The sequence below is a fragment of the Notothenia rossii genome (assembly GCF_949606895.1).
Source record: "Notothenia rossii genome assembly, chromosome: 11".
Taxonomy (NCBI): Eukaryota; Metazoa; Chordata; class Actinopteri; order Perciformes; family Nototheniidae; genus Notothenia; species Notothenia rossii.
The window spans coordinates 46,056,812-46,083,536 of record NC_136910.1 but is presented as its reverse complement, the minus strand read 5'-3'; the positions used below and the strand labels follow the sequence as shown (position 1 = coordinate 46,083,536).

General features: G+C 40.3%; 1 protein-coding gene across 2 annotated transcripts in view; it reads right to left on the bottom strand.

Moving 5' to 3' along the window:
- Positions 1–26,725, bottom strand: part of rai14 (retinoic acid induced 14) — a 33,594-nt gene that overhangs the window by 4,856 nt on the left and 2,013 nt on the right. The window contains exons 3-15 of one of the 2 annotated variants that reach the window (XM_079660156.1): positions 12,036–12,166; positions 10,599–10,687; positions 10,312–10,376; positions 9,421–9,478; positions 8,881–8,951; positions 4,792–4,898; positions 4,519–4,703; positions 3,723–3,748; positions 3,299–3,385; positions 2,837–2,926; positions 1,906–2,037; positions 1,225–1,326; positions 179–805 (exon numbers count right to left, since the gene is read on the bottom strand). In XM_079660156.1, coding sequence (XP_079516282.1) covers positions 179–805; positions 1,225–1,326; positions 1,906–2,037; positions 2,837–2,926; positions 3,299–3,385; positions 3,723–3,748; positions 4,519–4,703; positions 4,792–4,898; positions 8,881–8,951; positions 9,421–9,478; positions 10,312–10,376; positions 10,599–10,687; positions 12,036–12,166 — 1,770 coding nt within the window. The remainder of the gene's footprint in view (positions 1–178; positions 806–1,224; positions 1,327–1,905; positions 2,038–2,836; positions 2,927–3,298; positions 3,386–3,722; positions 3,749–4,518; positions 4,704–4,791; positions 4,899–8,880; positions 8,952–9,420; positions 9,479–10,311; positions 10,377–10,598; positions 10,688–12,035; positions 12,167–26,725) is intronic. The other variant, XM_079660157.1, reaches the window with a different exon arrangement.

The window sequence follows — 26,725 nt, the reverse complement described above, 5'->3', positions numbered from 1 at the left end:
GCTCCAACCGGCTAAGTGCCAACTCAGCTCTACAGATTGAGCAGCCACAACACACTGGATGCTACTTCTTTGCAGTGGAACATCCCGAGACCTGTCACCTGACTTTGATGTGTGAAATTGCTGGGATTCCCCTTTCAGTCATGCTAATGTTTAGAGAGGAAAAGAGGCCCATATTCACCTGAAGGATCCTTATCTCCTCTTGTGCCTCCTTGTGCAGCTCCTCAATCCGTACAGTCCTCTCCCCCCCTTCCTTCACACTCCTCAGCGCCTCCTCCAGCTGTCTGCTTCGTTGAGCTGCCAATTCCAGCTCGGATCCTGATTGGACGAGCAGGGCCCTCAGCTGCTGTACTTCCTGTTCTAGTGTGGACGATGTGCGTCTCTGGACCTCCTGTTGATCCGTCTCACCTCCCATGTGCTCCCTCAGCTCCTCCACCTCCTCCACAGCCTGGTGGTATCTCTCCTGAGTGTCTGTCAGCTTCGCCTGAAGCTCCGCCAGACTCTCCATCAACTCTTCCTCTCTTCCTTTCTCCCTGCGGGTTTCATCCTCCTCTCCTTCTCGCTCAGGTTTCAGCTGGGTGTGAAGCAAGCGGTTTTCCTTCCTAGTTTCTAGCAGTTTTACTTGAACGCTTTCTAGCGCCAGCCTCAACAGCTGGATCTCTTCTGTGCTCCCTCCTCCATTCTCCTCTTCTTCCCTTTCCACATGTGGCGGTGACTCAAACTCATCCTGGGTGGAGTGGAAGGAGGAGTTGGAGGTCATGCTGTTTGGACGACTGGTGTCCTCGCTTCCTTGGAGGGATGGATGTTTCTGTGAGGTGAGGAATTGAAAGAATTAGAAACCCACTAACAAAGCACAGACAAGTTGTGCGAGTACAATTTGCCAGCTAACTTTTCAAATTGTCATTACATTACAATATTTTATGAGTTTCTGCGATAATAAATTGGTAATTAATCAAGAAAGTTAGAGTAAATCTGTACTGAAATCACACTTACTTTTAAAGACATCCAGTGTGTGACTAACTCAGACTATTTCAACCTAATATTATATATTGTGTTGTTTCTGAATAAAAACAGAACTTTCAAAATAATGTGTGATGTTTTGCTATCCTTTAGGTTTTTAGCTTCTTACATAAAGACTGCAGTGGTTGCTCAGCTTATAAACTTGAGTATGTTCATTCATCGGTTTACGGTTAACTCCCGTGTGTTAATGAATGGGTTGCGTAGTACCTTGAGTTTGTTTGCAAGTTGCTGTTTCTCCAAGGTGAGAGCAGCAATCTTTGCTTGCAGAGCAGAAACCAGCGCTGCAGATGCTGTAGAACTTTGCTCGACCTGTCAACACATTCACAGAGGCAACGTTAAGGACCACTAGCTGCCTTCTGAAAAACAAAAACGAGTCGTGACACGTATAAAGCTTAGGTAGACCTCCTTCAAGAATGCCCAAGGTGAAAAGGTTCAGCGGTACACAGCTGTCTTTTGTCAAAGTATTGTATTACACTGACAAAGGCAAGTGTTGATTTAAGATTTCTAACAAAGACTTTTAGTAGTAAAAAAATGTTTTTGTGGGAGCCTTGGAAACGGGCACCCTCTTTAACAGTTACATTGCCTTTTAGTTTGAGTGAGTAAACTTGTGATTTATACACAATAGCTCAAAATGAATCAAAACCACCATGCAAAACACCCATCTTTATCTTCATCCAGATAGGAAAACATGTATGCTTTGGTAAAACATTAAATAACAATATGTAAGTATACTCGATGCACGTGCTGTACTCTACGTGATAAATGCTCTGCTTCTCACACCAAACCTCTGACGTCATTCCGTAGAGTGAAAAGTCATCACATCTGTTTTCCAATGGGCTCAGCTGTGATCTACTACAGTCCCTAAAGTGTTGATCAGTCTCTAATCACCTTTGTCTCCGGGTCGGGGCCCGTCTGCTCCACCGACTGCTTCAGGTCTTCGATGGTCTCCAGCAACATGGTTCTCTCCTCATGGAGCTTCTCAACCTCCGCTCTCAGCGTCGTACCCCTGACCTCATCCTCCTTTCAAGTGAGAGCAAGGAGGAGTGGAGGTAAAGAGGAGTGGGAGGAGAGAAAAGTAAAAGGTGAGAAGAGGAGGAGGAAAAAATGAACAGAGGGAAAAGGGCACTGTGAAGGCAAGGGTTTTGCTAATTGGCACATGAGATCTGTATCGTAAATCACTAGTTAATTATTGTAGTTGAGTTAATTATGTAGGAAAATGTCTCCCTCTGGAGTTGAAGTCAAAGAATGTGAAAGGTTTGATTTGTCATTCCTGAGAAACTAGCATGTTTGCAACATTACACCTGATCACAAATCTACACTAACCTTTATTGAGAAATCACAAAGAAACAGTGCAGTTTTAATCAAGGACAACATTTATATATTTATTTGAGGGAAGGTTAACTTTATATATTGATATATTTATTTAGGTTTTCTGATTATCTTGTCTAAGAGTGTTATAATATCATACCAAACTGTACTTATAACTTTAAATTGCTTAAGTTCTTGAAATGACCATATCAAATGTGTCTGTTGATTGTGTGTATATAGGATATATATATTTAAACATTTGTATTTGGGATTGTTGGAAACGTTATTTCGATCTCTCTGTCTGTACACACAAACTGAAAGATTGACATTAAAGTTGACTTTTTGATAATGAAAATAATTATTTCTCCAGCTGGTTCCCTTCTCCTTATTAACAGTATATAATAATGTATAATTAAATAATTGTACGTTTATTTAAATGTATTAAAAATAGAAAATGCTCCCTGCCTTTCTGAAGTTGTTATATTTGTCATGTTTTAAAGTTTGTCATTACCTTGTAGTTGAATCTTTTGGGAGTGTCACTTGTGTTGGATCCTGGTGTCCCACTGGAAGTTAGGACAGAGGGAGAGGAGGGCCCAGAGCTCTGAAGGAGGAAGACTTATTTTTAGATTTTGTTATAATTTTGTTGAGAAATGGCCAACAATTGTTGAACTCTTTTCAAAACAATTCAAATATGATGGTTATGATCTGATCTGTGTATCATGAACGTTCATCGATCCTAAACTCTGGAGAACACAAGGCCTGTTAGTGCATACATTAAATAAAGAAAAACATGAGTGAAATCATTTGGCAAAAGTTGAAACTAATGAGGGACTGATTGATAAATATAGCAGGTAATAATCAAACACACCGGGTAGATACAGGTCTGACTGCTCATTGTATAAACATCCTGCAGACATGCACTTATAAATAGTGCCATGATGATGAAGCAGATACAAAGAGAGACATGCGTTACCTGCAGTGGGCTAATAGGAGGTGGAGGTGCTTTTCTTTTTTTGGGAGTTGTGATCCGTTCATCACTTAGTTTAGCTACTTGATCATGCTGAGGAGCCAGGGAAGAGAGAAGAGAAGGAGGGTACCAGAGAGAGAAGAAGAAAGGAGGCGTTCAGTGCTGGTTAGTAAGAGGAGGGTCCATCAATGAGAGCTGATGTAAGACTTGAGTATAGTTTTCCAAAATAGCAACTCAAATATTGTTGTCAGTCTGAGAACTTTGACACCGAAGAAAAGCTGCATCGACACGACAGAAACTAAATAGAATTTGGCTTTAGATTTCCATCACTATGAATCAGATGGAAACAAATGTGTGGACTCATCCACTACTAATGATAATTGATAGGTGCAGGTGTTTTAGTAACTCTGATTCCATGCTGGTGTGTTACCTGAGGACTTCGAGGAGACTTTGTATCTGTCGAAGGAGAAAAGGGAAAACACGCAAAAAATAAATAATGATGTCTTTCTCTTTAGATGTTTTAAATATTTCTAAAACATTTGACATTGCATTCAAAGAAAACAGCTAACACCAAACATGTGAAGTAAAATAAAAACAATACTAGTGGGAGAACTCCAGGTGGCAGTGTTGACTTAGCGTTGAAACCAGAGTGATACAAATCTCAAACACATGAGTGATATGTTTGTTTGTTTGTCTGTTTAGAAGACAGATATCTAAACAGTACCATGATGGTGACTCATACTGTATGCCCTCTTTGGGCAAAAAGCTGGTCCTGACAAGATTAACCATTTAGACGTATAGGTTAGGGTTAGGTCTGAGTTTAGGTACAGCACGGCTTCAGTTTTCAAGTTAGTTGCCTATTTGCTAAATCAATTGATAAAACGTTTTGTCTCCTAAATGTAAAAAATGTTTTAAATAAAAAACTCAATCATATTTACTTGAATGTGATGAGAAAAGCAGGAAATCTCCATATTTTGGCTATTTGTGCATGTAAAATGAATAATCAATTAGCAAAAATACTTATTGGTTAAGTGACTAATCGTTGCAGTTATAACTCAGTCACCGAGAAAAATAATTAATAATAAGTTAATGCATAATTTTGGCAACACACAAAGACTGTCCTCAGGCTGCTTCAATGCTCAAACTGTGTGTGTGTGTGTGTGTGTGTGTGTGTGTGTGTGTGTGGTGTGTGTGTGTGTGTGTGTGTGTGTGTATATAACATTTACCTAGGCCCTGATGGCTGTTCAGGGCAGCAGTGAGGAGGGTTTTGATCTCAGAGTTGCCCGACAGCTTGGCGTAGTGTGAGACATCGTGGCCTTGTGAATCTGCAGCCGTCAGATCTGCTCTTCTCTGGATCAACACTTCAACCACAGAGAGAGCACCGGACTCAGTGGCCAGCATCAGGGCCGTCCTGCAACGCAGAAAATAACAAATATTGATGCCCAATGCAACACCTGCAAGTGTCTGTAATAAGTCATCTCTCTTGACTGTGTTTGTACCTGCCGCTGTTGTCAAAAGTGTTGACTTCAGCACCGCAGTCCAGCAAAGTGCTGCACACCTCAGCATGCGCATGTTTGGCTGACAACAGCAAAGGAGTGAGCCCATCCTTTAGAGCAAACAGACGATACAAACATTAGTTATGATTGCAATCATATAATGGAGGGATCGAAAACCCAACACCTCATACGTTATCTGGAGTGACATCAGGACGTGGGCCTGGACATGAACTAAGGTCAGTGTCTGTGTGGTGAGAGAAATCTCAGATCCATGTGAAAGAGGACAGGATGTTCCTGACTGAATTTCCCGGCAGATAAACAGAAAAGCCAAATGTTTTCTGTGTTCTGACGAGGCGTAGATTTTGATTATGGATTATATATTATTTACATTTCCAAATGAACAGGCTGACTCAGTGGAGTGTATTGCCCCAAGTTGACCAACTGAGGCAGTATTTTATGAAAAGTAATCCCACATTTCTTGACAGATCCTAACCCCAAGCATGACATTTAACCTAACCTTAAACCTCTATGACCTAAATCTAACTCATGTGATTGGCCGGGCTTTTGGATGGCAGTGTACAGCATGGAAGGAGCTGCTGCCAGAAGGCTAAGTTTAGGGCAGAAAAACCTCATCTTCACTAATCGTTAAACGACAGGTAAGGAACTCTATATTAAACTGTGTAGACATTTACACTAGTCATTTATATTACATGCAAGTTAACCAAAGTGGAACAAATCCAGTCCTGTTCAACTGTGGGGAAAAAAGCACAAGAATGTCAAGAAAACATAAAGTGTGTCAGCATGGCTCTGTGTTTTATATTACAAGGCTGCTGCTTGCTCACACCACAGAGAACCAAAGTATGTTGTGGGTTCCTCTGAGCTCTGCTAAATACTTTAACAGCCCTGTGTCTGCTCCGCTCAGTCTGTGCTTCTTCTCAGGAATCTAAAATACAGACATTTCAGGGTAATAGACTTAGTGTCTGTGTGGATGAACGTGAGAGCACAGGTGTATAAATGTTCGTCTACACTATGGATTATGTTTCAAACTTGCTGTCAGTTTAAAGCCAGACTACCAAATGAGGGCAAAGATGTAAAGAACTGGAGCAGCAGCCATCCCAGCTAAGTGTCATCATTTAGGAAGCCTGCCAATCACAGCCAGCACACACAAACATGGGCCTGTTAAAAAACGTAATACACTCCTAATGGGACAATAACTATCAAAACTGCCACAAAAACACACATAAAGAGTCTAAATTGGCTTTTAACCTGTTACTTGTTCGGAGAAAAAATAGACCAGTGATGAACTTCAAAGAGAAGAAAAATCCTTATATATAAAAAGTTCTGTGGTGATCGCTACTTCCTGATCACATACTCGATATACAGTAGGTCTGTGTCACAGTCTGGTAAATAATATTTTAAGTATATGTGACGTACTTTCGAAACTTTTTTCCCACCTCATATTTTATGAAATGAGTGGATTTATTTTTAATCCTTTTGGAGGCTGGGAGAGGTAAAACTATCTACAAAAAAAAGAAAAAAAGTCTGGAATATTTACAGCCAGAATTGTTCTTTTTCCTTCTGTATCCTGCCTCGCCGTACAAGGTCATCAATCCCATGTGGGGAATCATTGCTAAAACTCCTTCTGAATACCACTCACTGAATCACTCACTAGGCCACTTCCTGGTATGTGGATGTCCACTGGACCAGCCTAGAACCTGATCATGCCTGTTTAATTTTTTACCATAATGACTACAATAAATGTGCATGCTTTCATTTTGTAGAACTCATTCGCCTATGATTAACAATGAGACTACAGCACACTGCAAACTAGTATTCACACTAACATTAATACAAACTAAAGAAATCAACATTCCTACAGATTTCAAATGTTTTATTACATTTGACTTTGTGAACGCTATATGACATACGCGATTTCACTTTGTACTACTAGCTCACCTGATCACATGTTCAGCAGTTCAGTTTTATTCCAGACTTCTTTATTTTGTTTATCTAGCAATACTTTTTAAACACTCTGCAGTTCAGCTAGAAAGATAAATCATTCAGACTGATATGTATTGGCCGAGATTATTATACATTGAACCAAACTACTACACTATAGGCGCATATATATGTTTACCAAATACTGATCAGTATCAGCCTAAAATGTTAAAGTATAGACAGGGCTATAGTCTGTATATAAACAAGCTACATGACTAACTTGTCTAGAGAATAAAGTACCATCATGTTTATTCCAAATTGTCACATTTGTAGTCTTCTACTCCTTCACCCACTCAGACCGAACGCATAGATGCCAAACAATTAACGGGGCACGTCTTTGAATTGTATCAAGGCTGGATTTTCTCAGAGTAATTGAGAAATATATTTCTTTCCAACTGAAAACATAAGGAAGCGTTTACACTATATACTGTACTACCTCTGTCTGAGCAGAATTTAAGTTTACTTGATTTTCTATAAACATTCCTTGTCTGACATTTGAGAAACCTGGCAGATGTTCCTGTGTTTCTTTCTATATCTTGCTGTGGGTTTATTTAAGTCAAATATAGACCAGGTATAGATATGAGTTACAGCCATGATGTCTGCCTGAGGCTAACAAGCTGGCCTGTTCTGCTCACAACACAAACAGCCATATGTTCCACACTTTGTGGTTATTAGTCTATGTGTACAGCGGACAGCATTGTCGTTAAGCTACGGAAACCTGCTTAACAATTTTAAGATTGATTGGCAAGATATATTGCAAATGTCACAGAAAGAATGTGTGGTTAGGCTGGCTCCAACTATATCGGATGTCAGGAACACAATTATTTAGTTTAAAGTCCTCGCAGCCAGTGGTTTACAGAGGTAGCATGAACCAGTTTCAAAAGCCACAACATACAACTTGTCAAAGGCTTGAACAAGAACGAGGGGGCAATTCATTTTAATTAGAAATACACAAAACATCTTAACATGTCGGCCTTTACTAGAGACCACTGTGTGGGTGTGTCAGAGTGAGTGTGTGTTTATCTCAAGCAGGCCAGCTGTGGCATGATAATAAAAAGGGAAATAAATAGGAAACACATTCTCTTCCCCTCTTCCTTATTTCTATTCTCTCACTTGCTCTCTTGTTATATTACACACACACGATATCATGCTCACACAGCGCAGTTGGGTTAAAACCACAGGCATGGTGCATCACTGCAATTGAGACCACATGTCTGTGGCTTGAGAGCAAAGTTCCCACAGTACCCTGACCCCCTACCTCACACACACACTCACACATAAATGCACAGGCACCCACACACCCACTGTGAAATATTATTCCATCTATAAGGACAAACGAGAGGAAATGTCTGTTAAAGAGTATCGTTCATATTGTAGATTTAAACAGTTAAAGGTAGGGGTAGGTAAGTTTGAGAAACCGGCTCGAGATACACTTGTTGTTATATTCCATGGAATGCTCTTAACATCCCGATAGCAATGAATATCTGAAGTGCTTTGACAAAAAATCCATACAAACATGTCATCTGTGGAAGCTGTAGTACTGTAAAAAGCACGACCAATCATCTGAGCCGGCCCGGCTAAAGTAACTGGATGGCCTACCTGCCTGTCAGCCTTCAATCTGTGCACAAACTTATCTTGTGCTCTCATTGGTCATGTGCGCGTTCGTGTGTGTTGGAGGAGGGGCTCTGTAAGGAAGTGGCAGATTTCTTCCGGCTGTGTATTTTCAAATTCTAGCTGGTTTCTCCAAAATGACCTACCCCACCTTTAAACAAATACCATTTTACCTCTGCTCTTTAGAAAGCAAATCAAGGGACATAATAATAAATAATAATAGTTAAATAAGATATTTTACAGAAGATAATTGCAGAAAGCATCATGTTGCAACCACAGGACCAATTGTCTGGTAATTTCCAGAAAAAGAAACCCAAAGCATTCAACTCTCTTGAACATATTCCTCTCTGGAAATAACAAATTAGAGAGGGGTATGAATCACACTGAATGAAGCATTTCTGTGGTTTTTATCCCGTTTCAGGCCCCCTTACTATCCTGCCAGGAAAATAAGTCTGGGAAAAAAGAAGGAGTAAAAATACATACTGCATCTTTTAGGTTGACGGGAGTTTTGAGTTCACACAGCAGTTGGACGGTCTGGATGTTCCCGCTGGCAGCTGAGGATTAAAAGAAACAATCAGAAAGTCAGCCATGAAAAGATGAAGAAAGAAGTCCAGAGATAGCAGTGTGGTCTATAGCAGTTAGCCTTAGGATTTCATTTAGATATGCATCTGTTTCATCCTCCTCTCTGATTTCAAAAAGACCAAATTAAAAAAAGATGGGTTGCACATGATTTCCTTCTCCTTTAAAAACATACAAAGTCCTCAATCTCAGGCTCAAGAAAGAAATGATAAGGTGTGTAAGAAAGTTCGGATTGAATGAACAGCTAAGCATTGTGGGAACCTTTGACAACAGACTGGGATGATACTACGCTTAATCACTATAAAATATTGTAGAGGATTTCATCCAAATAGAATCAGAGCTCAAACCTAATCTCACAAGATATTTTCCCACGTTCTTGTCTAAGCAGGCTAATCTTCATTTATTTTATCTGTTTATTAACTCTCAGGATGCTGAGACACTCACCAGCGTGGTGAAGAGCAGCCTTCCCTGAACTGTCCACTGCATCGATAGGACACTTACTCTGGAGGGGAAACAGAAACATATTAGACATGCAAACGAATGATTCCTTCATTATTAAGAATCTAAAACTCTAGTTATGCGAGTAACTGCTGTGATTTAGTCTCCACTCTCCATCAACCTGCTCTGTCTGTATGATCATTTGATTCTTTTTCTACATTTATCATAACGGTTTAAAACTTTCCTCAAAAATGTAGCTGTGTGACATTTTAGGAATAACAACTTTATTGATTGTCAGTTGTAAACAAACAGCTACCAGTTTGCAGCTTCCTGTGCTGTTAGGTTGCAGCCGTACCAGCCGTTTGGGGCACAGGGGCAGAAAGGTGTTTGGAGCTTTTGATGTGTGTACCAGCAGATGCTGCAAACTATCATGGGATAGTTAGGTCAGCAGATTAGAGCAGTAAGAGTGTGTGAAAGTGTGTGTGTGTGCGTGTGTCTCGTCCTGCTGCGGTCTGCTGATCTACGCAGATGCACACACACACAATCAGCAGACTGAAGGAAGGATCCAGTGAAACGGTCTGCTGTCAGACATCTTAACACAACAGTGTGACTCTTCAGAGTGTACTGGAGGTTTCCAACAGCTCATGCTCCTGCGTTCACACATTCCTTATTGGAGACACAAAGCAATGTGTCCGAGAACAGTCCTGCTGAGTGGCCTGAAAACATTCTCAGCTGCATATTTCTCACCTTTTGTTGAAAGTGCACAAATACTGAACCGTAGTGTAAAAAAAGCATGGCTTGAACCAAATTGTCCCATTGTTTTAAGGGCAGTTAGAAAAGTACATTTGATTGTTTAATTGGTACTTTTAAGAGCATTCTTAATTCCATCCACCTTACCTGAATGAGCTTTTTGCAGCACTCGATGTGATTGTTTTTGGCAGCAAGATGCAACGGATTTAAACCTGAACATAAATAAAAGACAGGGCATAGTTGATGTATTTATTAGGCGGAAATATATTCATTCAAATTTGATAAAATGAAAGGTAGAAGAAGACCACACAAATACATCTTGGAAGTAGGACTTTTGGACTCTAAAAACATTACTATGAAAATAATGGTGGCATGCTGAAATTCTTAACCATCCCTAGACGTGTTATCTTTACTTTATAAACTGCAGTGCCTACCTGCAGCATCAGTGATTGACAGGTCAGCTCCATGGGCCAGGATGACAGAGAGGCAGTCTGTGTGTCCACGTGCAGCCGCCACATGAAGACTGTACACACACACACAAAACAAAGTCAGGCTTTATAAAATCACAAAGACGTTTGCATGAGAGCTATTTGACATATTTCCTAGATTTAGATTAACTTTGAGAATGTCATGATGGGAAAACAGAATATAATATATCTTTATTGCCATCAGACAAAAGTACAACGACTTTGCTCATAGAGCATCTTCCCCTTTGTAAAACCACAATGTTTTATTCGTACACATTATTGTCTGTTTGTGCGTACAGTATGTGTGCAGTAGAAAATCAATACAACCCCTTTTCCAGGTCAGCGAGCAGAATGCACAGAGAAAGAAAATCACTAAACATGCCCGGCATTCCCTTGGAGTGTGCCACACTCACACACTAACACACGGCAACTATGCCCACATGCCTTTCAATCAGGTTGTATCACCATAGAGATACTGTAGACTCCTCCTTTGTGAGCCATGAAAAGATTGAAGCATTGAGATCCCAAAACATCACATTCATCATCATTTACAAAGCCGGCGAGTGTGGATTTGTATGCGTGTTTCGGCTTTTGACTCACAAAAGGTTGGGGATGTGAGCTATTGATGAAATAAAAATGGCTGCGTGTTGTTCTCAGCATGATAGAATCTACACATTTCTTTCTCCTTGCATTTGTTCCTGGGTTTTGATGTTCCTGGCTCTGCGTGAGCTGCCAAACACATTGAGGTCAGTGGGTGTTGCGTTTCAGAAAAAAGAAAGGAGGTCAAATATTAACACTGAGCCTCTGTGTTATCAACAATCTCAACTGGTGAGGCAACGCGCTTCACCCCCTCTGCAGAAATGAAGTGGATTTCACAACACTGATAATCAGTGAGGTTGAATGAATGTTGGAAAATGTCAACCTTTCAGGGACTTAAAAATAAAGCTATATTTTTAGATTGGTCATACATTTTTAACATGGTGCTGTGGAGCGTGAAAGTGGTTACATAAGCCCAAGAATCCTAGAACTGAAAGAAAACACAAAAATCACCAGGACTGGATAAGGTTTCCTCTAAATTGAATCACCCATTTTTATTTTACCACAATTACCCTATTTCTTATTAAAACCGGTGCTATTAAAGTGTGAGCTGAGACCCAGGTAGTTATCTAAAAGCTGCACTTTATCTTACTTAACAGGCTGCAAACTGGACATCTTGTTCTACTCTGGTTTTAGTAAGCAACCTTGTTAATGGAGCAGAATCTAAATCTTTTTCTTTTTTGATTGAAGCTGCTTCCCCTAGCACCTACCGCATACATCCTACAGAAGCTGTTGCATACTGCATGCTAAATATATTCACAGCCATCTTCCTTTTATCCTTTTGTAAATAACAATAAGAATGCTTACGCTGATTTCCCTTCGCTGTCCAGCTTTACGGAGCTGGCACCCTTCTTGGCGAGGAGCGGAGCCACCTTCTCCGCCTCGCCGTGCTCCACTGCCGCAAGCAGGCGCTCGTCATTCTTGTTCCACTCATTGGCCTGAGGAGGAAAATGTGTGAGAGAACGATATGATTATCACCACCATCATCAGCAGACCTAAGAACTTTTCATATTGTTGTGCATTGTTTTAACTGAACTAGTCAAAGAAAGGTTATATCAGTCATTTACTTATCTATGATAATCATGTTAAAATTCCAATATTGTGCATCATTAGACATTTACAGGCGTTAAGAGATTAGCAAGTCTGTGCAGGCAAAATGGTTGCGATGACCTTAATGTGAGCAATTTTTCTCAGATAATGATTTTTTTTGGCGTTGCTATGGCCCACACAAAACATGTGTCTCCACTTGTGAGAGCGCACACACACAGCCAATTGAAACACATGCACAAACCAAATGGCCCCACATTTGTATAACTGACAGGCTGATCAGATAGAGAGAAGTCAGCTACTGGAAAGCTTCAACCATGAAAGACTGATCTCAGAGAGACTGCAAGCTAATGGCAGCAAATACAGCACAGTAGGCTTTAAGAGCTCCTACATCTAGCATAAAAACTAAACTCACATTACAAAAACACCATTTTTACAAGGCCTCACACACTATAATCAACCACAATTGCAATTGTCAAAGTAGGCAAGAAGTAGCGACGTATTTAAAAAAGGCGAACTTACATTAAGACAAGTGTAGAAAATGTGTTATTTAAAAGCAGCATGCTGTAAATGTGTGCCCTTAACTTGATAACAGAGTAGGGGGAGAACTAAATCAGTGCACATCAAAACATGTTGGCACCCAGGGTCATTAGTGAGCTCTCTCTGAAACCATCCGTGTACATTATTAAATCTGACCCGATAGTGACCTTCACGCGATCAGAGGGTGAACTCTCTGACTCCAGAAAAACTTGTGGTAGCAAACTGTACCCTATTTTAAACATGGTGTAGATAGCCTCTGTGGCAAACACCCAAGTGCAATCACTGCAATACATTTTGCACAGCTGGTGGAAAAAGGCTATTAAAGTCCCTTCTGTCACTGAAACTGCTAGGATGACCGCGGAGCTCTGCAGCCTGCACCAGAGACATCACTGTGGACTAGCAATGGAATATTAATGCTTCAATGTTGGTGTTTTGTAAACTTGAAATGAATTCAAGATAACTAAGAGCGGAGAAATATGTGATTCAAAGCACTAAAGCAAGAGGTGAGATGCTATTCAGGAGGCCGTGTAAGACGAGAACCTTTTCTAACAGACTAGAAATAACAGATTGGACATAAAAACCCTCAGCTGAGCACTGACAGAGACATGTGGAAAAGATATATGAATCCACCAGGTGCTTTTCCATGTCTGTGATGAGCATACTACACTGAGTACTTCCAAGAACAGCTTAGACTTTCTACAAAATACAGGCAGGATCAGGGAAAACCTTCCTTTAAGACACAACAAGTATTTGATGAATTTCAGCAACGGTATCATAGAAGACAAAAACACACTGGCAGATTTGAGTTAAAGCACCATCCTTTAAAAAGATATGCTATATACAAAATCATAATTGTGCATGAAGGCATGTCTAAAAACACACAGATGTTGTCAACAAGAGGGTCCATTAAAAGGATATTATCTTTTGATTTCTGGGAATAAGTTTTACATTTTGTGGGTTACCTCAACTGAGATGTTTTCTATACTCCTGCAGACATTTCCTTTTTAAATCAACGCAATTTAATAAACCTTTGCCTTCATAAAAAAAAAAAAGAAGTAACCATTTCACACAGAAAAGCAAATGTTAAGACTGTCATCTTTCTACTCACTGAATAGATCATTAGACAGTCTGAATATGGACTTATCACCTCTGCTAAACTATTTCTAAGAGGAAAGCCTGTGGGGCAGAGTCATTCACAAAAGATACTGTAAGTGAAAGTGGATCAGAGAAGTCACAGAATGTTCATCTGTCTGAGGCTATGATTGATGAGCAGTGAAACATGACACAGCAGGAAACAACTACAGCTATAAAAAGGACACATCCCATATGGTGAAGTATTTACGACTCCTTGTTTTCACATCGGGGTGCTATATTTGAAGTAAGCCGGTCGGAAAAGTCTCATGATTTTCATACGGCCAGTCATGTGTTGTTCAAGCCGCATGCAGGGCAACGATGCATTCCAATACCAAAAATAGGTACACTGGAGAAGTGGTGGAAGAACTGAAAGTCTTACTGAAACCTTCAAAGAGAGTGTAAAAGGAACTTGGAGAGTTCTTTGTGTATATTATTCAACACAGTAGCAAGTTCTCTTCTTATCGTGTTTTGTGGATATCAGGAAGGGTGGAACTTGCTGCTGTAATTGAGTGCCTTTATGATCCGGAAACAGCAGCAAAGCAAACCCACTCCTACACACAAACAATTAAAAAACGGGAATAGTCACATCTGGCAGATAGTGAGGTGTCACTTAACGTGGGAATTGACTTGATATGTACACTTGATATTTGCATTTAAGGTGGATATTTAAATGTAAGGTGATTGACACAGGATATAAAAAAGGCACCATGCAATATAACTGTTACCAATGTGTACGGTTAAGTTATACCCCCCCAAGACAAAAAACCCAGAAGAGACTCCGCAGAGTTGCCATAAAAGATGGTAGACCACACAAATCTGTGCAACCTAATATAGCAGTCAGATGTGTAACTGTGTAACCTGACTATAAATAAGTTAGAGTGCTGTTTCACAAAGACAGAAAGACAGAAAAACTGAAAAAAGGAATAAGCGAGTGCACTAGGTACTGTATAATGTCTTTGTTCAGAGCTTTTCGTGAATATTACAAACACTGCCAGTAACACTAGACAGCCAACTCGGTATACTCGCTTCAGTAAAGATTTGTTCATGCTGTGGTTGGTTGTCAGTTTCTTCGAGTCAAGAAACTGCGGAACAACAAACGTTTCAATCCAAGTGTGCAAACGTACAAATGCTTTCACCCACGAGTTTACCTCATCTGAACCTCCTCCCCTGTGTCTACAGAGGAGTCAACACTCCTCTTCTCTATCAGACAGAAATATGTAACGTAATTTATTTATTCCTAGAGGGCTTGATATGATATGATATACTTTATTGAATCCCCGTGGGGAAATTGTTTCTCTGCATTTGACCCATCCTAGTGTTAGGAGCAGTGGGCTGCCATTATGTACGGCGCCCGGGGAGCAGTGTAGGGAACGGTGCCTTGCTCAGGGACACCTCGGTAGGACTTGGTCTTGCCAGGACTTGAACTGGTGACCTTCCTGTTGCCAAGCCAAGTCCCTATCAACTTCGCCACCACCCACCTGGCTTTACAGAGAAACCAGTCATAAAGCACACCTGCACAACTTATCTGTGTCTCAGAAGTGCATTTCCCCAGTGTTTCTGGTTCATTTCACTTGCTTGATATGGAACAGGACTTCCTGTTTGTACACAGAAGCATTTCGCTGCTCATTCTATACACATTGTCTGTCCATAGAACAATTAGCTTGTTGCTTCTATTCATACTGTAATAACAATTCAGGTAGGTGGGTTGCTCTTCTTAAGATTATGGAACAAGACATTACTGTAAACTAAACGTCTCAAAAACTCACACACATATGCAGTTAATATTTGCAGTGAATGCTTCTATAGTAGTCTCATTAACAAGAGCTGCATGTGGGACTTTGAGCCTCTACCAACCAGCACAACAAGAAAAATTAAAGGGCAAACACTCATGTACTGTATCACATGATCCTCCTGCTTAATGGCCTTTGTGATTTGAATAGGCTGAACAAAGAATGAAGGGTCGTTACGACAGAGCAGCATGACACCGATAGCATTCGACTACAGGACATTGTACTGGACAGGTTTAAGTGGAGCGGAATGCACTGCTCCAGTTTTCGGAAAAGTACACAAATAGTCTCAACGCAGGGAGGCTGATGAAATAATCATGCTGGCAGAGATGGTGCAAAATCAGCATGTGCCCAGAGTACTACAAAAAGTGATTGTTGAACAAAGTATTTCTAAGAGTTTTCTTAACCATTCCTGCATCATGCCTGTTTTTGGTTGTCTGTTTTTAAAATAGCTAGCGTTGTATCATGCCTTTGAAGTGCACCGATAAAAATGTCTCCACTAGATAACACAAGACTAAAAGTAGGCTGATATATAAAGCAAACTGTATCAGTAATTAGGAGCCGATATGAAGCTTATTAAATGGTTCCCATGGGAAAGGCTTTGTGTGTGTGCGTCAAATGAGATAGGATTTTATTTCATGGATTAGTTGACAGATAATTAATCACAATTAACGAGCAAATATTTTTGATAACCTATTAAAACACTACATAGTTCCAGCTTCTCAATTGTGAGGATAATGCTGAATTTCTTTGTGTTATGTGTTTGTCAATTGATTATCTGTGGGTTTTGAACTGTTTGCTGGACGAAAAGAACTGTCATTCCAATAATACCCTTTTTTTTTTAGCTCTGGTTTTAACAATCTCCTAAAGGAAATATATATATAAAATATACAAAGAAATATATGTTTCTTTGTAGGTTTTTCCCTGTGAGCTACCATTTTCACATGTCATATGATCCAGGGATATTATAACTTTTAATTATAGCCAATGTTGGAAAAACAAACATTACATGCATACCAACCTGTAATGATGTATAATCTAACAAAACACAGCAAAGAGCATGTCGACTACTGTGAAAACGTCACACATGTGAAAAAAGTGTACAACTCTCTCTTAAATTACTTTGGTTGGCCTATAGCCTACATTGGCTTGCACTGGACAGCATGGGTTAAGTCCACTCTTGTTTGCACAAGCAATAAGTCATGGGTCACTAATCCTGTGATTATCAACCAGTAGGTCTGCTAGTGTTTGGTGTGTACCACCAGGAAGTGAAAAGGATCTCACTTCCTGTCCTGCTTCCAGCTCTGTTTCCCGACTGTCCCTCGTCCCTCCAGCTCTGTCTCTCTTTCAGGTTTCCCCTCTCTTTCTGTTCCTTGAGTCGCGATAAGTATGTTTACAGTGCTATCAGGGTGTGTACGAATGTGTGGTTTCTCGCTCCGTCTTTACACTCATTAAGACAAACAAAGAGTTGCTGATAACACTAAGTGTTTCCTGTTTGTCCAGGCCTGAGTCTGTCTGCAGGGACAAGGACGAGAGAACAAGGAGCGAGAAAGCTTAAGAGGTAAGAGAAAGAGAAAACAATTGATGAGTTGGTAGAAACATGCTGAGGGACGAAAAGAAACAGACATTGAACTGGTTTTCTGAGAATTGATCTTAGTTTGTTTCTCTGCAGTAATATTGAAATGGGTCACTTTCTTGTGACTCACATGTCTTAAATGTGTTCATTTTCCCTCAACTTGTGAAGTCTTGAAACAGATTATGGAATAGCATCTTCAAACATCCATTCATTAAAACAGTTTGAGAATAAATTGCAAAGAAAACGGATCCCCTTCAAGTGTGTGTGGCTGTTTGTTAGCCTAATGGTTTTTATGTAAACATGTCTGCTCAGAGTGTTTTTCCTGCTTCTCTGAACTTCCTCGGTTCTCTTAAGAGAAAATAAACTCAGATTGGGAAAGCGTAATTCCTAAATAACATTCTGTATGTTTGGATAGTTTAGCCGCTAAGAGCAGGGGGACTTTAACAGAAAAACATTTACTTTAGAAAACGTTTAATATTACCGACAGAATCAGAAAAAAATAATGTTTGTTGATCAGCAGATAAAAAAGTGTTTGTTCTTTTTAACTTTGAATTGTCTGGGTAGTCCTGTTTGCCTTCACTGATTGGGGAATACAAGTTCATTGAAAGATGCTGCTTTAATACCACCTGTGGTAAAAGCTTAAAGAACCAATTTAAAATAAATTAAGCAAAGCGCCCATGCGGCATTTTGACTCTCGAGATTCACTATGTGCACTAAGGTGACCGAGTAAAGGTGAACCGAGCATATCCTTTCCCAGGAAATCTAAAGATTAGGACAATTTGTGAAAGGCAAAAGCAGGACTACACAAATCCAAAAGAAATGTCATAGAAATCCAGGAATTACATATCCAGATGTCTTGTGATGTTGTTTAAGGGAAATGTGACCCTACGGTGGCAGCAACATCATTGGTAGTCAAACTCTGGGGATGAAAAATAACCCTAACAACTGTAATGGTGATATGGGCGGTAATTGTCAGGAAATCTGACTCTGGACTGAAGTAAAGGCCTTATTGTCGTAGGGCAAGAAGAAGAAAAACGTTGACATGAAACAAAATAGAAGAAGATGGAAATAGATAAAAGGGTTGTGAGTGTTTGTATTTCTAAAGCTGAAGCACAGAGCACTATTGCAATTAGAGAATGACTTGCTAAAGGGCATGGAGAGGAAATATGGAAATAAACACCCAAAGAACACAAGATTATTAGGCTATGCAGACAAACTGTGTTTCAGTCCTTTCACAGGTTCTCAGAGAGGTGAGTGAACATGAACACACAACATCCACTGTTCCAGTTATTAACACACACACACAACCAGATGTGTCTCTTGTGTAAATGAGATTATTATTGTCTGTGGGAATACATGCAGAGATGAAAGACAAAGCTGCATAGATGCCGAGAGAAAAGTAGGTTAGGTGGGAGGTAAAACACACAAGCAGCATAGATAACTCCACAGGGGAATGACATCCACAGTATACAGGTTAAAGGAATATTCTTTGTTTGAGAGAACGGTTGAGAAACAGAGGAGGGCTGTACGGACAGGAAATAAAATAGAGGTTGGAAGAGTAAACAATGTACCGAACAAAAAAGTGAAGGAAACAGAGATTGGCACAACTACAACATCTCTGCCCTTTGATCAGTAGTGGCTGTTAACTTCAAAAGCCTTATCTGCAAAAAGCAGATGCTCAAATGTCCTCAAACAATACATCCTTTCTCTCAGGCCACAGCTGAAAGCGCTTACTGCCCTCTGACTGACACACACACACACACACACACACACACACACACACACACACACACACACACACACACACACACACACACACACACACACACACACACACACACACACACACACACACACACACACACACACACACACACACACACACACACACACACACACACACACACACACACACACACACACACACACACACACACACACACACACACACACACACACACACACACACACACACACACACACACACACACACACACACACACACACACACACACCCCTAGACTCTGAAACTCAAACCCAGAATAAGAGGGTTAGTATACAGAACAGCTAAACAAAGACCAGATGGTTGCTCTCCTGATGAAGATGCTGCCATGTACTGTAGGCTATTTCACAACACTGCCCATGGCCGCACGTTTAGATAATGAAATAAATGGACATCATGAGAACATTTCTCATTCGGCATCTTTTTCATAAACTGCAATTTAGCTGGAACCACGCTCTCCTCAATTACTGTCTTTTACCCTCAGTACGGGTGAGCCGTGTACCCAGATAGCGGAGATGGTCAAGCGAACGCCCACATACCAAACTGAAACTTTGCCACGTGGTTCCCCTTCTCTCTTTCCCCAGTCTGTCAGTGTTAAATCTAATTATCTCTATAGAGCCAAATGGTCAAACAATCCTCTTGTGAATACATTGTCCATGTTCAACATCAACCAACGGAAGATCAAGATGGATGCTGCAGAACCAGAGACATCTTTACTTTTTTCTTTGTCAAAATCTGGCAACCCACTTACATTACCCACAATGCAATGCAACACCAAAAGTTGGGTTCCAAGTTGAAATTCTAATTTGTAGCCTTCCTATAGTTTTTTTTCCACATAGACAAATATGTGATACATGATCTTAGTGTTTAAATGTCTCTCTCTTTCAGTCTCAGTCTTTCCACAGAAAAATCCACAGATATAAGAGAAAGGAAAACAAAATGTTCCTCATGCCATCCATCAATCCCCCTCCCATTAGTCAAGGTTCCCTTTGACCCCTCCAATTACCTTTAACTGCTTTTCTGGTGCTCTTCTTATCAACAACTTGTAGTGAGAGGAATACTATGAGGCCACCGTCTAGGAATGTAATGGTGACAATATGATCTTACTGCTTTAACTATTTGAACATAATCATTTTAAGAAAACTCTTTTCATTAAAAAAGTACTTCTGTAAACGCGGAAGGATTGATGCAGAAGTCCAGAATTGGACATTTATTGGTGCAAGAAGACCTCTAGTAAAAACAATTGCCCTCACGCAACACTTCCTCCTGACACAAATAGCCTTTCCTGCCCTATAAATAAACACTGTTTGACTTGGAAAGCAACCAACCTCATTACGCTGGAGAGCTAGTCATAAAGTCAGTAGAGTACGGCAAAGAATATACTGTACCCCTCACTTCAGTTCATAAACAAAGGCGTCAGTGTACAAACGATTCAAAAATAACACAGGTCACACAGTCTCACTAATCATTTTTGTTGACCTCCAAGGACAAATCAATCTGCAACAAATCTGCAACAACAACAAAAAACACTGTCTTGATAGCTGCTGTACTTTCAAAAGTTTCCATACAAATGTTTCTTTCAGCACTAAAATAAAAAACACATCTTTGAAATGTTTGCGAGCAAAAACTGTTCTAGGAAGTACAGCAGGGCAATGCCAGAAGTTTCTCATGGAGGAAAGTTCTCATCGTTTTTTCAGGTGAACTGAGACTAACCCTCCCTCCATCCATCTCCTAGCATGAATATTGTTCCAGTTGTTCGGCGCAGGCCAAACTAAACAACCCTGTCTGAACCCGACCGGGGCGTCCAGGCAGACTGCCCTCCGTGCTCATATAGGATTTCTCTCCAGCTCACTTTCTTCCCATTAACTACAATCTTTTCCTCCTTTATCCGGTACTTGTTTGTCATTATTCCTTTATCATTGTCTCCCTTTATTATTCTTTATAGCTCCTTTATCTTGTCCACAACCTTTCAACAGAACCCATCCACCTTATCTGCTTTAGTCTAGCTCTTTTGTGTTGCCATCAGCATCAGTGATGGGGTATGTTTCTCCCTATTACTTCGTGTTATTCTGAACCACGTAAAGAGACATTCAGTCATTATATTCTAGATGTAAAACCACTGTTTTCTAAAATACAACCCCATAATGATTCATATACCTTCAGAAACAAATCCTCCTAAAACATAAATACAAAAACCGAAGCAGCAGACAAGCATCTTGAATCATGTCGCCACACCCACACCAAACAAACAAGCCCATGCACAAACACACACCCACACATAAATGAGCATGCAAACACATGCTCAGACGCAAGAATGACACCCGCCGGCTTTTACCATGCCCAGTGCATCCTTGCCGACGAGCGCGCTTCCTTTCCGTAGGTCTGTAGTTCATGTACACTTGTGATAAGGCATAAAGACATCCCGTCGGCAGTTCAGCCTTTCCTTGGACAAATTAAACCAGTCATTCCTATTTGTTAACATGTATTATCTAGGTTAATCTAGATAATGTAGGTTAAATATGTAGAATAAAGACCAAAGTGGCAAACGCAATCAACATCTGACCGTGGCAGGCATAACGTAGTGGCACTGGTCATCAACATGCTACGTACATTAACTTACTGTGAGCAACACTAGGACTCTTCGTCATGAGACTTCTAGTTTCTCACGAAGAAGACAAAAATAAAATGTGGCTAATATTTACTTTGACTGCTTACGTCCTGTGTTTTTGCTTAAAAATTGACTAAATATCATAAATTATCATAGCAGTTGCTGATCTGCTTTCTGACATTCGAATGACTAATAAACCGATAAATCATTCAGCTCCAAAACCAACCCACGGCGCAATGTGTGATTGGATGTTAGGTCGCTTCCCCTACCATCCTAATAACATCTAACTGATCAATTCTGTGAATACTCCCTTAAATGTTCTACTAGCAATGGCTACAAAATGGAATCATGTAGGATCTGAATATGCTGTATTTGTAAGGATGAATTACTGCAGTATGTGTGAACAGGGCCGTACTTATCCCTCTGACTGCTGTACTATCCCCCGGTGACAACTGACAAACACACACATCCACAGACACACACCCTTCCTCCACCTCATCCACCACATTAATGCTGGGCTGGCCCTGAGGGTTTTTTTGTCACTACAAGTCCTAATACCCTTCACTATACCCAGCCAGAACAAACTATTCCATGCCAGACCAAGTCCGACTGGGCCAAATCAAACCGAGCCAAGTGGCTGTGCTTCAGTTAAAAAGAAACCTTGTATAATTATGGGCTGCTGCAATATTGTGTTACTATATGATGATTTTTATTTTGTGTCTGCAGTATGCGTCAACGTTCATGGAAAATGTAGGGTGTAACCTTTTCCTTGCTGTATGGAGGAAAATATATATACAGTTTATTGTTTTCAACCACACGCTGCATATTTTGTGTGTGATTTTCTTTAGCTGTGCTTTCCACTTAGCACAGCACACACATTATATAACTCCTGATAAAGAGGAATACATTCTTTGAGTATTTGCATAGCTAAATTCAGCTTCAACGTCAAACTGTAAGTGCCAGACATTAACGTAAAATGTTCAGTGTAGTCCCCAATGTCGTGTAGCTCAGATGAATTAAAGCTATGAAACAGCTGTGTGGAGTGAGAGGAGACAGCATAATCCATTCATCAATTAGACACAGAGAGACTGGGTGATCAAGGGGGGGTGGGGGTGTCTGCGCACATACTGTGGATACCGGTCCATGATCATAGACGTGAAAGTCTGTGTGTAAAAACACAGAGTAATCCTGCTTAGTCTGGCAAGCTGGAGGAGCAGGGTTAAGTGTGACAGTATGAAGCGCTAGGAGAGGGTTTAATCCCAGAACCACTATCCACAAAAGAATACACAATAACAAACGCAGACATGTGTATGTGCACAACAGCCTGTGAAGAGTGTGGGGGATGGTAGTGAGGGGCTGAGAGTAAGATAACAGTGGGGGCAAATTAACTTATTTAGAGCAGCTCTGCTCAAACAGCAGGGACCGTCGTTTAATGTGGTCTCAAGGGGCCGACGCACGCTTCAAGATTTAATTAAGATTTCTCTGACTAATTACATGTGTCTGTTTTTTTTAGAACTACGGTTGTGTCAAAAAGAACGATTATGTCTAAAGTATGCTTTTCTAAATTAGTGGTTTTCAACGTGGGAGTCTAACCTAAAAAAAAAAAATTGTTTTTCACTGCTCGTGCAGATTGGTAGTATTGTTAACTTGTTCTTTGAGCAAATACTGGCAAAGTTCTTGTACATCTGTCTGAAAATGTTAAACCGTTCTGCATGAGTTAGCATTAGTCCTTAACTTTCTACCAACCAAATCAAAGCACACTCAAGAAGAAGAAAAATAAGGCATTATCTCACAGTATCTTGGTCTTCTTGTATCGTGGTGCTCTTTTATTGTAATTTAACATTACAAAAAGAAAGTTCAAACACAAGAAAAACTTTCTTACTGACATTATCAGAGCAGGTCAAAGTTAAATTATCTCTGACAGCAGATTTTTTTTAGACATGCTTTAACCAAAATGCCTGTAAGTCTGTTTGTGGCTGATCGCCAGCCCCCTTCCCAGAACCCAGATTACAGCGTCTGCTTGTCTTAAACACTGCTCTCACACACATAAAACCTCACTGATTATACCAAATGTTTCGTCAAACAGGATTAGCCCAAATGATCCACCAACGAATCCCAAAATGTCAATGATATATTCCAAAGTCGTATTTAGGGAGACAGAGAAACAGAAACAACACTCAAATGCAGACACTGAGTCTGGCAGATAGACGTGCACACATTTCAGAACACACACATGGACAAACACACACACTTTAAACAATTCCTCCGATTCACTTCGACCTTGCGTAACTACACAGTACACACCTGCTGATAAAGCAACACTGGTGTTCCCTCCCTTTTAGGTACCGGAATGCACAGAATTTTGACAGACAAATTCAATGTGGATAAAAATCTGTCCTTTTTTTCCCTGCAGTAATAAAGAAGTTTAATGTCAAGGTTGGAAATATATGAGTATATAAATATGCAGAGATGGTGTTTTTGCACAACTTAGCCTTACAGTCAAATCACAGGGCAGCATTTGAGAAAGCTGATCTACTAAACCTTGCACGACATTCTGCTGAGTCGGCTTGGCTCTAGAGTTTTAGTTCGCATGGTATTTCCAAACATACTTTCAGATAATCAAATTACTAGAATGTCAAAGACAAATAACCAGCATAATTTAAAAATAATCTGGAAGGAAAGGCTTGTTTTCATCATAAAAAAAAAAAAAAGAAAAAGGCCCACAGCATCCAGCTCCACATTTAGCCCTTTTCCTGGCTGTATGATATCACAGCGATCACACTTCCTATTCTCTCTCTCCAGCCCTTTTTCTACCTTATTTAGGCCTCTTGTTGTACCGGAGGTGTTTGAGGTTTGGCTGCCCGATGCATTCAGCTGGAGGTGCTGGAGGTGGCTCCCCGGAGTGAGCCATTTAGAGAAGATTCGACACTAAAGAACATATTCCATTACACATGATCTGGAAATGTCTACTGCATTGTGAAGCTATTTTCAAAAGCATTAAGTTTCGGTTATTTTGTAAAAAATATATAAAATGAAAGTGCTGGTTTTGGGGTTTAGGGGGGAACATTCCTGAGAAATCGGTCACTGACACACACAGCCTAAAATAGAACCAGAGAGATATTTTCTTTCTATTAGAGTTGTTCGGAGTTTCTATAAAAAGCAAAGGAATGACTATGTTGGCTCAGAGGGAAAACATGCTGGCCTGTGAAATGTTTTTCTGCTTATCACAAGCGTGACCATTCATTTTAATCACCAAGTATGCACTACAAAACTGAAAACTAATGAAAAATGAACATGTACTTCACTGAAAGTTGCTTGTTATGATGGGCAATAGGACCTCTCCTCTAAATAGAAGAATGCAATGTTGTACTGTATTTCACAAAATTGCTCGTGAGAATAGAGTCTAAAATAGAAACAGAAAAACGTATTTAATTGTGTATATGACTGGAAGAGCACAAAAGTCCAATTGATCCTTAAACAGTATACACATATAAATGGACATACATGAAAACGGGGGTTCATCCCAATGAAAAGACAAACTGAAACATTATCAGATATCAAAACAATCAAAGTGCGACAGTGCGTGTGGGTGTGAGGTCTGCAAAGGCATACATGACTGCGAATGGCTTCAGTCGTGTTTCTAAGCAACATTCACATCCAACGCTCTTCCCTTTCTTCTCTCATGCCGCCTACGACTGGCTATTTCAGCGAGGACAAGCATTCACCTCCAAAAGCCTCTATATCAAACAGTTTACAACTCCTACTGTAACAACACCGGTTTAAAAACACCCAGTAAAGGTGAAACAGCCACTATACATTTCACAAGCTAAGCGGTTCTACTGTGACCTTTCTGCCCGATGCTGGACTCAACATTCTCTAGAACAATGGACACTATTGTTCTCCGCCACATAGGTGCAATAATTTACTAATATTAGGCTGTAGAATCGTATAAAATTGAAGGTTGTTACAGATGAAATGCCAATTTTTTGCTCATAGACATTTGAGTATTCCTTACAAAGAGTTGTAACTCTACATGTGATGTTCTTCCAGATGATCTATAGGTGGGTCTCTCTCTAGTGAATTGATTTTGATCTCCACTAGCAGAGGCCTGGCTCTCAACGCATTCGTATGCACTAGTTATGCCTTGCAGTATATTGTAGCTATAATTGAGTAAAAGCTGGGATGTACTCCACCTAATTCTTCCTCTGTGAGACAGTCTTTCTCTCTCTCTCTCAACAGAGCATGCAATTTAACCAGAGCTCCCCATCCTGCCCTGCTGCCACACACTCCTAATCTCATGGAAACTGTCTGAATAAACCAAGTATCTCATTTAGTAGACATTCTTCACTCCATTTGTCAACTTGTCTACTTCTGACACTCCCTACCTCCCCTAAAACTTATCCCATTCATCCACCAACCCTCTAGCTTTTTCCTGTCTGCCTTTTGGCTCTGTGTCATTACGGTCACTGTGACAACAGATGAGTCAGACGCTGTGGAGACGCCTCACTTCCTGTGAGTGTAGAGTATCTTTGACTGTGACCCAATAAATGACTGAACCAACACCGAGATATTCCTCCCAAAAGACTGATTCATAGTCATCAGGGTCAAACCCTCCTCTGGAGCAGCACAGAGTCACAGTATCTTAGGATATTCGTGGTTTTTGTAGTTTTAAATCAAAATATTTGAATCACCTCTCGAGTCCTCCACCTTCCAGAGTGACTCAACATGTCAGTATAATAGTCTATGTCATATCGCTAACACCATAAATCAGGGTTTATCAGACTCATGATCCTGTTTTGAGGACCTACAATTTTCATTACACCAGCATTTAGAGTTTACAAGTTATCATGGGAAAGTGAGCAAGGCACACTTTCTGATTACAAGAGCAAGAAGGAAGTTCCATAAGTATTACACAGACATGATTGAACTCTATTTTATTTTTCCAGTCTATTTATTTTTTCCTAAATAGCCCAAAGCAATGGGGTGCTGCTGACCCCAAGGTTGAGAAAATCTGCAGTAAAT